This window comes from Leucopleurus acutus (genome assembly GCF_964270905.1).
Source record: "Leucopleurus acutus genome assembly, chromosome: 19".
Taxonomy (NCBI): domain Eukaryota; kingdom Metazoa; phylum Chordata; class Mammalia; order Artiodactyla; family Delphinidae; genus Leucopleurus; species Leucopleurus acutus.
The window spans coordinates 9,051,866-9,064,409 of record NC_139161.1 but is presented as its reverse complement, the minus strand read 5'-3'; the positions used below and the strand labels follow the sequence as shown (position 1 = coordinate 9,064,409).

At 44.7% G+C, this 12,544-nt stretch overlaps 1 protein-coding gene across 2 annotated transcripts in view; it reads right to left on the bottom strand.

Moving 5' to 3' along the window:
- The window catches only part of TNRC6C (trinucleotide repeat containing adaptor 6C), an 81,083-nt gene that overhangs the window by 31,652 nt on the left and 36,887 nt on the right, over nt 1-12,544 (bottom strand). For both annotated transcript variants that reach the window (XM_082860700.1, XM_082860701.1), the window contains exons 4-6: nt 9,385-11,988; nt 2,448-2,663; nt 428-594 (exon numbers count right to left, since the gene is read on the bottom strand). In XM_082860700.1, the coding sequence (XP_082716826.1) occupies nt 428-594; nt 2,448-2,663; nt 9,385-11,988 (2,987 nt within the window). The remainder of the gene's footprint in view (nt 1-427; nt 595-2,447; nt 2,664-9,384; nt 11,989-12,544) is intronic.

Genomic DNA, 12,544 nt, shown 5'->3' with positions numbered 1-12,544 from the left:
AAATTAAAAAAACTGTATTAATTTGTTTAAAGATAACCATAACAAAGCCATTATATGTTAATATAACAATGTTTTTTAATGGAAAATAATTATATTTTCTAAAACAAAAATTTTTAGTGAGAAGAGTGGCATTGTCGTACCTGACTGAACATCTCTCTACTGTCCGGCTTCACAGAAGCAGCTGGATTCACCCATCTGTCCTTGCCTTCGCTCTGCTGTGACAGCAATGGCATGTAGTCTCTGGAAAACCCATTCTACGCTCGGCAGAGACCCACCGAGAGGGCCTCAGGACCACTGGGGTCCTGAGAGCACTTTGAGAACCTCAGATCTCTCTGTCACTGTTACCTGGAGATACCACCTTGAAACTGAATGTATTTAAGTACCACCACTGATTTTTAGAGTTTATTTCCTTTAGTGTCGCACGCACCTTTTGGAGTCCTTTTTTGGGGGCGTTCCCCCAGGAACTGCAGGAGGAGGTGCTTTCTTGGGAAGCGGCGTTGTTCCACATGCCCCCGTCCTCGTCTTCCCACTGACCGGCACCGAGGTTCGCATCGTCCCCGCCGCTGCCCCAGCCTTCTTGCATAGATTTTGAAGCTAGAAAGAGAGGGAACACGAACGTATCAGATTCACCATTCCCAAAGCAGACAATGGTGCCCTATAACATCATTTAGGGGGAGGCAGGACAAAAGGGGTGTACATAACCTACCTTTCACTACTTCGTTTCCCTTAGACCTAAGAATTTAATTTTCCCTACTAGAAATGTAATATACATGTATATATGTACCTATTTTTTTCTTCAAACTTCAGCTATTTGTAGGCTGTGCTGTTCCAAACTCCTTTAACCAACTAGAAGTCATTTCAAAGCATGGACATTCTAACAGTAAATCCTGGAGGCTACTGAAGGCGGCAATCTCTGCGTGATATGGAATGGCTGGTAAAACGCAGAGTCCTGCAAAACGTCACTATCCTCCCTGTCACGTGGTATGTCACGTGGACCAGTGCTCCCCCAACGCGACCATACCCCAGTTGCCAGGGGATCAGGAGAAATGCGGCAGGTCTGTGGTTGGCCCAACAGTCTGCGCTTTTGACAAGCTCCCAGGAGATGCTCCCAGAATGACAGGATGGAGACAGCTGAGGCTATAGGCAGAGGGAGTTACAAGTTGAATACTGAGTTTTGATTTCAGGATATTATCTTTCTCCTTTCTTAAAATACAAAGCAATTCTTGGTATAAAAGTTACCCCAGGGCTTCCCTGGTGGCGCAGTGGTTGAGAGTCCGCCTGCCGATGCAGGGGACACGGGTTTGTGCCCCGGTCCGGGAAAATCCCACATGCCGCGGAGCGGCCATACCACAAAAAAAAGTTACCCCAAATTTTCACTTCCTGGGGAATCTGAAGAAGGACAAAGGTCAGGTGACAGTACCGTTACTAGAGTCCGTAAGACGATGAAGACATGAGGCTTACAAGGTGGACAGGCATATAATTAGGCCTCCAAGGACAAATTATTAAAAACAAATATACTATCTCAGTGCCTGAACTTAAATACCCAGGAGCTCCCCATCCTTTAGATGTATAACAAGAAGTAATATAAATGAAATAAACAATCCAGCAGAATGGTTGGTATACAGAGCATACTATCCAGTGTTAACAACGTAACAAAATACTAAAACAATAAAGTTTCATTTTAAGATCTGAGACATTTAATGATGTCCAAAAAAAAACCACAAAAAACCCGAGCTTCTGCAGCCATGTGAACAATTAATTTTAATATCAGACTTAAATCAGCAAACATGTTCATGCTCTTGTCGTAAGTATCATATTGCAAAACAGCCACACATTACAGGATTCCACTTGGTAAACATGATCTGCTCATTTGTAAGGATGTACATTTTATATGTATACTTATTATACTTTCAGATAATGGGAGGAAAACACAGCATGGTTTTTCTCTTTAAGAAAAGAAAAAGAGAGAGAAGAAGCATAAACCTGGAGAATCTAAAGCAGAATTTTGTTTACTTGAAAGCAAAGCAAGTGTCAGACTGCTGTTAAGCAATGTATGTTTCAAAACCTAATCTCAAAAAGAAAAATGGCCTGCCTTATCCGCCTTGCTCAGTGAAATAGCAAGTTTAAGTAGTTTGAATGGCAGGTAGCAGAACACTGCTGAAGAAGCGTGGAGGCCACTAACCATCAAGCAGCTATGCTTTATTGCTCTGATCCTTGTATTTATTTTTTTGTAAAAAGGAGAACATGGACTTCTGTTAAAAGCTCCCTTGTGTTCTTGTATCAGACAGGGCAAATATTTCTTTATAGTTTTAGTTTAATGTTAGACTTAAAAATGAGGAAAGCGTCCTAAAACACGAATTCTTAAAATTCAATGAGAAGCATCCCTCTAAACAGACTACCCGGGTCCATCTCGAACCGGCCAACCCAGGGCAGGAAGCATGGCTCACCTGGTTTGCACAGGGTTGGGGCGGCAGCGGGGGCGCCGGCTCTTCCAAACGTCACCGCCGGCTCGGTGGGCTGGTCTCCCCATCCGCTGCCGCTGCTGGGCGGCTTGCCCCATGCTGCTGTGCCGTTATCAACCAGGGTAGAAGGGGAGGATGGCTCTCCCCAAGAGTTTTCAGCCTTTGAATGAACATTAGGCATTTCTCCCCAGCCTGACGAAACTGAAAAGGGCACCAGGGGAGAGAGAAAACAATAAAAATGAAACAGAGAGAGAAAGTAAAAATGGTAATTTCAAGTTCAAAATAATTTTGAGATAATCTATCTTTAGGATGGCTTTTAGTAGAGAGCGAAAAGGAGACAATATTGAATCTAATCAGATTTGTTCAGTTTTTTTTTAAGTTGCATTCTTCTCACTCCTGACCCCTACCCACTTAAAAGTCCATTATATTAAAAACTATTCAATTCACAGTATTTGCAACATGATAGAGTTTAAAAGAATAGTTTAAAAACTAAAGTTTAAGAAGTAGCTCTTTTACTTCTGGCATTATACATAACAACCTAAAAGAAATTTCATGTTACATTAATCTCTTATAAAAAAATTTACAAGTGGCAAATATACACTGAAAATTATTTTTGCTTATCTTTTGACCAACCATCAAAGACATATATCTGGGCAAAGAAATGAGAAGATGGCAGATTAGACATGTACAAATAAAGTAATAATAGAGAACCCAGACAATTCTCAGGTACCAGCAGTGGGCTGAGAAAGAGCTGAGGCATTCATCTTTAAAGACGGGAACAGAGTGGAGGAATTATGGATAAGCGTGGTTCCAACACACACACTGATTGCAAGTACTTTTTGCAAGAATTTTTCAGAATTCTTCTTTCATTCCTCCACCCAGTCCTGTTGCCATGGCACGCTGATCTGGGACTGGGATGCAATGAAACTAGATAAGGGTCCCTAACGAATCCAGAAGGTTATGGCATCACTATCTACAGGCACAGAAGAGGTCACGAGACCAGGCAACAGTAAGGATCTCCCCACCTTCTTTACACTTTAGTAAGAAAAACATCTTATGTTATATATGCAAACTTCACTTTTTCCGAATCAACCCACATTCTGATCTTTTTGCTTTTGCCCATAAGCTCACTTGACACTACTGATAGTCACAATGACAGGTCATATCACTTGTAGTCTTCATACAGACACAGTTTCTCGGAGACAGAACTGTGACTGTTTTAAATACTAACTGAAGAATAGAAAGCATAAAATACAAGTAGCCAACCACAAATTTTAAGTTATTTGGTTAAAATATGGATAGTACCATCTCCATTATGAAATTTATTAATTTTCTGACTAGAAACAGCATGTGATCAGCTCCCATGATGCTTTACTCTAATAAAATGCAATAATATTGATTCACAATAAAAGTACATGCAACCTATGAATCATTTCAAACTACAAGCTCTATGCTGAGCAATATATTATGTAAACTATTACCAATATCAGGGAAGTTAGCCCTAATTGCTGTTGTCGCCAATTGCTAACTGTAGTATTACCTATAATTACACATAAAACAATAGTGCATTTTGGGAGAAGGAGTTTTACAAATCGAAGGGACAAAATTAAATTAGGAAAATTAACACAGATGACAAAAATTATGAAAGTTTGAGGAAGACAAAATAATACAGGTGTTGCTAAAGGCCAATCAGCTATAAAAGTACTGATTTACTGTTGGTAATTAAATAACAAACTCATCTAAAATCTTTGAAATACAGTACTACAAATTATTTAATTAAGTCAAAACTAAGAATAAGTGTTAAAACCCTGGTAATTATAGTTAAAGAGGTTTTAATTCCTGAGAAAGCAGCAGGAATGTCTACAGAGTATTTTTATATGGAAGGCAAACGGTCTGCAAGCGGCAGGTTCTAAAACCTTAGAAATAAATGGAAGAAGAATGGCTCACTCAGAAAAGCAAGAAAACAACATTTCCAGTTTAAGTTGATCTCTGGCAAGAAAATAATTTACCTACAAGGCCAAACTAACATACACATCAGAGTGAGTGCACCACCTGACAACCGAGAGCCTCTGGAAGAGATGCTGAAAACCCAGGCACACCAGAACGTTTTGATGCAAAGCAAATATTTTCGGTAGCTAGGAGATAATTTTAAATACATACTACTAAAATAAATACGATCTCCACTTTTAATGTTTTTTGCTCAAGTGAATTTGGTATCCCTGTTGTTAATAATTTTATAGAAGTTCTTTTAAAGTTGGGCTTAATGAGGCTGAACAAATTTCTATCTTGCATTAAAACACTGATATTAAAGTTTTAAAAGATGGTCCATGGGATACAGGAGTCATTACCCCCCCAACCTCCCCCCTTTTTTTTTTTGGCCACACCGCATGCGGGATCTTAGTTCCCTGACCAGGGATCGAACCCATGCCCCCTGCAGTGGAAGCACAGTCTTTAACCAGAGAAGTCCCAATTATCTCCCTTCTTCAACTGAACAAACACAGTGCTGGGAATAAAATAACAACAGCAATGAGATGCTACCAGAATATGTAGTTTTCAGTCCGTTTTAAATATACAGTAAGTCCCCTACATACGAATGAGTTATGTTCCGAGAGTGCGTTTGTAAGCCCAATTTGTTCGAAAGTTCAACAAAGTTAGCCTAGGTACCCAATTAACACAATCAGCTATAGAGTACTGTACTGTAATAGGTTTATAATACTTTTCACACAAATAATACATAAAAAACACAGAAAAAGAAAACATTTTTAATCTTACAGTACAGTACCTTGAAAAGTACAGTAGTACCAGTACAACAGCTGGCATACAGTACAAGGGGCTGGCATCGAGTGAACAGGCAAGAAGCGTTACTGGCTGGAGGAGGGAGAGGAGGTGGGAGATGGTAGAGCTGAAGAATCGTCAGCAACAGGAGACAGAGGGCAAGCTGCACTTTCACTCACTCATCCTGGGCTTGAAATAAAGATACTGTACTACTGTACTCTATACAGCACTGTACAGTACAGTACACAAAAGCACAACCACTTGTAGAGGATGCGTGCACGTGACAATGTACGCCAGACATGTTACCGAACCCAGGTCCGGCTGCTTGCCACTCAAAAGCCAATAAAGAGGCCAGGTTGGTGCAAATGAAAGTTTGCTTTATTTTGGATGCTGGCAAAAAGCGGGGAGGGTGGGGAGGGCGGACGCCTGTCCAAAGGCCGACTCCCCCCTCCCCCGACAATCAGGCGGCAACAGCTTTTAGAGACAGAGGGAGGGGGCTACATGTAGAAACAATACAGTCAGCCTGACAGGCATCTTGAAATTGGTCATCAGTGGTCTGACCAGAGTCATCTGGACTGCTTTAGGTACAGTTAATCTTCAGTTCCAGGGTCTGTTCGTTTCCATTTCCTTGAGGCCAATTCTTGGAACTGTGGCAGCTTATGTCACGGCTACAGCCTGCTCATCATGTAGATAACTTCTGCCACCTGGTGTGGGTTTCAGTATCTATAAGACAGCTCACAGGATATGGCTCAGAATACTATCTACAGCCACTGAGGAGGAAATAAAGGTCCTTGACTATGTTTACTGACTAAACTATTATTATTTGGTCTCCTCTGTTTTCCTTTGTTTCTGCATTTTCTCACTTCTCTGATTAAACTAATCCTTTGGCCGAAGTATTTGCACAGACAAAAGGCAGGCTGAGGACACGGTGGGAGGGGGCAAGGACCCTAGGGTCCTGTTCCGTTTCAGTGTGAACTAACTAATGTGATTGGACGTGTGAACGCACATTCACATCTTCGAAAGTTCGCAACTTGAAGGTTGGTATGTAGGGGACTTACTGTACATTCTTTATCTTTCTATCAGAACGGAGAAAACCAGGGTGCCCAAGTGCTGCAGGCCCAGAAGACTGGCGTGAAAATGAGCACAGAGCAGATGAGAGCCCAGGAAACAGAACCTAGAGAAAGAGAATCTTCACCCGACTCAAAGATTCTCATCCTAAGCACTACAGATAGTTAAGCTGGGAGGTGGCATTCATTCGTTATTCTGTGAAATAAGAAATCAATGCTAGCTTGTTCCACGGATGCTACTCAGAGAGTTCTACAAGTGTGACAGGCACTCCTTCTGGGGAAGAAAGGTTCAGTTAAAAAGTGACCAATTACAATTAAGTGAAGGAAAAATAAAGGACTGAAAATTTAATTGATTAGGCATCTGAGCGCTTGCTATGTGCTTGGTATTTTTAGGTACTAACTTAAGTATTAACGAGATGGGAGTTTGTTCATAATGATGGCACGTAAGCCTAATGTAAATTTATTACAATGCTTGGATGGCTACTGGCTTATGGAGGTGCAGAGCAGCAACAATTTTTCTTATTTATTGCAGCAACAATTAATTTTTCACATTTGAAATCAAGATAGGTACTTAGAGTGAAGCTTTTTGTGGAAGAGTTTGCTCAGTCAGATGCAAAGCATCCCATAATTTTTAGAACGCCCTGTTTCTCGGGCATTTATTTGACACTTCTGTTCCAAAAACAGGGGAGTCTATCTGAGGGTTACAGATAAGGGTCCTTTTTAAAGCTGACCACGTGGTCTCAAGTTGCACAACAGCCTCTTAGGAAGAGCTGCCTTTGCCCGTCTTACTGGGTCATCACAGAGGGTAGGTATCAGAAACAGAAAAATAGGTTTTTATTTTAGTGCATTAATACCGATTTTAAATGGGCTAACTCTTCCTTATTGATATGCTGTGTAGCGGGGCAAATGGCATCTTTGTCTCATTTTTCTATTCATTTTGAACTGAAGGTACCTAAAGTGAAAACCTTCATGTGTATCCGCAGGACCTGCACTGACAGGCATCTCCTCCTACTTCTTGAGCAGGACTTCTGATTCCCTGGTCCTCCTTCACGTCCAGCCCGACTTACCAAGTCCCTCAACACACACGAAAGTATAAACAGCCTAACCAAACTGAAACCCAAGAAAAATCTCATACCCACACAAAGCACTGATTGCTCACAGCTCATTCCTCTTTCAGTAACTACTGCGTGGCGCTTAAAATAGAATTCCTCTGGCTGGAGGGGTCGGTGAGATCGATTTCTGAGGTTATGGTGTGAAAATAGTCACACTCTAACAGCATCTTGCTGATTCACTCCATCTGCAGGTGACTCTACTTTTGAGTATCATTTTTATACCAAAGGATGATAAAAGAGCAATTGAGCTTCTAGGACAGGGCGGCTTGCAGGCAGGACAATGTCCTCCAGCTTCTGCTCTAAGGAGACTTAGAGAAACAGCACATGTGTTTTATCTACCTAGGGAGAGGATTCCCAAATCCAATTTCTTCCAAGTTTTAGTTCATCGAATGGGTGATATGCTTCTTCCATGATTAACTCACACAATCTCTGCCTTTGGTTATGTTTGTGCCAGAAAACTAAACGATAAAGCAAATATAATATCATTAGAATAAGAATACAATGCAAAGTCAAGTCTGCTTCTGGCTGGGGCCTCCTCCAACCTCATGAGACAGCTACAGGGGTTACCACCGGCACAGCTGAATGCCTGGCCAAGGGTAATGAGACCCATTTCCGAGGAGCTGAGGAGAACAGGTAGATAGGTACGTAGAATACGGATTACAAAATGCTCTGGAATAGGAGCGACATTAGCAGTATTCTTCTGGTTTTCTGATTGACATGTGGCACTATGTTTCACTTCCATCCACCGTGGGAGGACACAGCCCTAGGCAAGATATCGTGACCCCACCATGTCACTGGTTTCACTCAGATCAAGCCTATAATGGCCTTCATATTTGACTCTAAATTAACTGGGTAGTTCTCTCTCTAACCCCTCACCCCACCGCCTCCCAATCCCTCTCAAATTATCTGTACGTCTTAATGAAACCTGACAAAGTTCAGGGGTGAAAGAAACCGTCTCAGGAGATTCTCCCTTAATCTCATTGCTAGATTCAGAGTTTACTGTGAAGATAAGTTATTCATCAAATGTTTTATTAATTAATATTCAATGTTCTCCTGTGTCTGCAAATAGATTTTTAAGTGTCCCAGAGTGTTTATTTCTAAGTGCACGAGATAATCGGGCTGTACTTCAGGACCTGCTTTTGCTTCCTTAGAAACGTAAGTAAGGGCTACGCTTGCAGGTCTGGCTCAGACTTACCCCAGGCCTCCGGGCAGAGCTGAGGCGGCGGCTCTGCTCCAAGCCAGCTGACACCACTTCACACCCTCCACTGCCAGTGAGACCCCGAGTCTGAGAAGGACTGGGAAGGGCAGCTTACCATCTCTGATCAAAAGGCAGGCATGGGGTATTTCTCTAGATTATTACTGTACTGTGTTCCAGCTCCAGAATGGGTTTGAACCTCCAGACCCATGACACTAGCAATCTCTCAGGTTGGTATCCCCCAGTCCCCAAGCTCCCGGGTAATTCTAACGAAAGCCCTCTGGTGTTGAGAACCAGTGGTTTATCTCATAAGGAAGTGAAGACTTGGGACTTCCCTGGCAGTCCAATGGTTAACACTCTGAGCTTCCACTACAGGGGGCACAGGTTCGATCCCTGGTCGGGGAACTAAGATCCCACATGCCGTGCAGCGAGGCCAAAAAAAAAAAAACCAAAAAGCAAAAAAGACTTTGTAATAAGTAAACACCAACTAACATAGGTCCTCAATCTTTCCTAAGAGGACGTATTTCTTCTTTCCTCTCCTTTCTTTTGAAGGTGCTTAATGTTTTTTTTTTTCTTGAATCAAAAGCTATCAGAGAATCCTACTTAACTTTCTTCTCTTTGGGTGACATTCAATACGATATTGTAAGGTGAAGGGCACTAAAATCAGTTTAACGTTATTTGCTACAAAAACACTAGTCGAGTATGTGTGCAAATGTAATGAGAATAAACATTTTTTTCTTTGCCTCTAAAGGAACACACAGCCCCCCACGTACCTGGACCGAGCAGTGGCGATCGGTTCAGCTGGGCGCTGGCCTGGTGCGTCGGGGGCGCCTCGGCCACGTTTGCGTTGGTGCTCGCGGTGGTGGTGCTGGTGCTGGTGGTGGTGCTGACCGAGGCACTGCTCTGGATGCCCGGGTTGTTTCTGTCCCACATGTTTACAGTTTTATTGTTGTAGTTGCTCGGGTCGCCCCAAGCTGAGGTACCGTCATCAATTTCCATTTTGCGTCGAATAGATGGCGGGGAAGGTTCCTCCCAGCCCGTGGCCTCACTGCTGTCCTTCTGTTTGACAGGGACCGGCCCCCCAATCCACCCTGTTCCTGTCTGTTTAACGGAAGTGGCTCCTCCCCAGTTACTTGCGCTGCTGTCTTGGGGTTTGCTCGCCCAGTTCTGTTGCGGGCCAGGCTTTAAAGACTCTCCCCAGCTTGTCCCTGGATTCACCTTCGCATTTGTGCCATTGCCCCAGCCACTGGTCCCAGACCTCGGAGCCTCGTTCCAGCCAGACCCTGATCGATTGCTGTCAGCATCCCATCCAGAGCCGTTTTTTTTCCCATCCCCCAAGTGTCCGAGGGCAGAAGACGAGTCTGCCCAATCTGCCCCGCCTGCGCTCCAGGCTGGATTCGCTTTGTGTCCGTCTCCCCAGTTCTGGGCTCTGGGTTTTTGAGGCTCACCCCAGGTGGGCGACTTGTCCTCCTGATTTACGGTCCCACTCCAAGCGTGGCCACTCTTGGCCGCAGCAGCATTACTAACAGCAGTAGAGCTTATCGTGTCCCCCCAAACCCCGGGGCCATTTGGCGCTTTGCTGCTGCTGTCTCCCCAACCTGTGTTTGCTGGCGCAGCAGCAGGTGGTGAGCTGACCCACCCCGTTACTGAAGAGGTATTTGTACTGTTCATGATGGACCCATCGTTCTTCCCCCCTGAGTTTGAAAGCTGAGTAGCTGCGCAACCCCAGGCCTCTGTCCCATTGTCATTCTTTCTCTCAGACCTTGGGGATTCTTCAAATTCCCAGGCAGTGTTTTGCTTTACTGGAGTCTGTCCCCAACCAGTATTAGACAGAACTCTTGGGTCAAGATCGTTCCTTGGCAATTGGATGTGCCCTTGGTCTAGAATCCCTTTGTCTCGCCTTCGGCCTTCTGTTCCTTCCCTCCCAGCGCTTCCTTCGTTATGGCTGCCAGAACCGTCGCTGCTTCCTTCACTTGCTGTCGTTCCAGAAGATGCAGCTTTGGCCCAAGAGTTCGTGTGTTCGCTGCCAGGCTGCGTGGCAGGATTCTGGCTGCCGACACTAGGACTCTCCCACCCTGTTGATCCTTTCCCATTGATGTCGCTACTGGAATGCTGGTTTGGGGGCTTTCCCCAGTCCCCGTTCACCCCGTTAGAGGGGCTTCGGCTGGGGTGGCCCCAAGCTCCCGAATGGAGGTTACCGACGCCGTGGTTGCCACTGCCCCGCCCCCAGGCGAGGATGCCAGGACCGGCAGGAGGTCCCGAATCCCATGCGTTCCCTCCGTTTCCCTCCTTGTGCACAGCACTGCTGGAGCCATTCTGCTTAGCACTTGATGCTGAGTTCACAGTGTCGCCATTCCCCTGATTGAACCCAGAATTGCTATTTCCTGTGGCAGGGTTACCTGGGGACAGTCCCCACACAGAACTGCTGATTCCTTCGCTGCCACCCCCACTGACTTGAGAAACTGATGATCCGTTAGCACCAGGAAGGCCTTGCAGGTGGGGCGGGATGATGGCCCCCATACCAACAGCCATGCCCCAGTTTGGCAGTCCGTTCGTCTGCACTGCATTGATAGGGTTTGGTGAAGAGTTCAGGGGGTTAGTGTTATTTGGTCCATCAGTGTTAAGGTTCTGAGGTTGTACGCTGAAAGACACATTCTGAGAAGTGGACGTTTGTGGTTCTGTGCTCTCTTGCGGCAGCAAGTTTCCCCAAGCACCTAAAGTGCCCGCTGGGTTCCCATTCTGGTTGCCCATGTTTTGACCTATGGCACTGACTGGACTGCAAATACTGGAAGGGTTGCCTGTCGCCACAGTTCCTTCATGTCCAAGTACAGGCCAGGCAGCTGGGTTGGCATTGGGATTAAGGTTAAGATTAATGCCAGCATTGGAGTTGGAAGCACCCCAGCAATTCTGACTTCTCCCATCTCCGATCATGTTGTCCATCTTTCCATCCCCACCACTGAGGGAGCAGTGAGCCAGGCCGGAGCTGGAGCCCGTGGCTACGCCCCACACTCTGGCTGCATTTCCATTACCGTTTGCTCCCCCCGCCCCAAGGGCACTCTGATTAGAAGGGCTTTGGACGAGTGCGCCGTTGGTGCCATTATTGCCGTTCGTCTTCTTGGTATGTCCAGTGAAGCTGCCCTGGGCACTCCCTGTAGCCATGCTACTGTTCTCTGAGCCACAGCTGGAGGTACAGTCAGTGTCTGTCGTACATTCTGAGGCAGATTCAGCCTCTGTTCCCGTGATGGAAGGCCACGCCTCCTTATCGGTCCTGTCTATTATCACTTTATCCCAGCTGCCGTTGGCTTCGCTCCTGTAAGTGGGCTGCTGTCCCCAGTGGGAACTTTCATAATGCTCTGCCAGCCCGCTGTGGCCGATTTCTGAAAAAGATGAAACAAGTTCAAAGTTAGATTCTCCTCCCACTTATCGGTGAATCAACTGTTAAAACTAGCCTTTGGGGGAAGCTCTTTATTTCGAGTTTTCAATTCTGAATGACAAATACTAAAAAATGACTTCAAGAAAAAAGTTATTTGTCTTCTAAGTAGCTCCCATTCAAAAAAGAGTTAATGCTTCTAAAATTACTTTAATTCTTACCACTACACCATACTACTGAGAAGATTCACAATGCACATTAGCACAGGAGCATCTGGGAAAGCGTTTGTAGTAAAGAAAGTGGCTTAACTGGAAGCAGTTTGGAATCTATGCGACTACGCAACACCTGTGAATACTCAGCTTCTGGGAAACGCTGGCCACAACACTGAAGCTCGCCTGGATGCGGAGTGCAATTTGCAGTTCTTTTCAAGACTTCTAATGAGTCACAGTATTAGATAGAAGTTACACAGCTCATTTGGTAGAAGAGAATTGTAAATCTCCCGCAGAATCATATAACAGAACCAATATTTTGGGGGTGGGGGATGGAGGGAGAGAGAGAGAAGT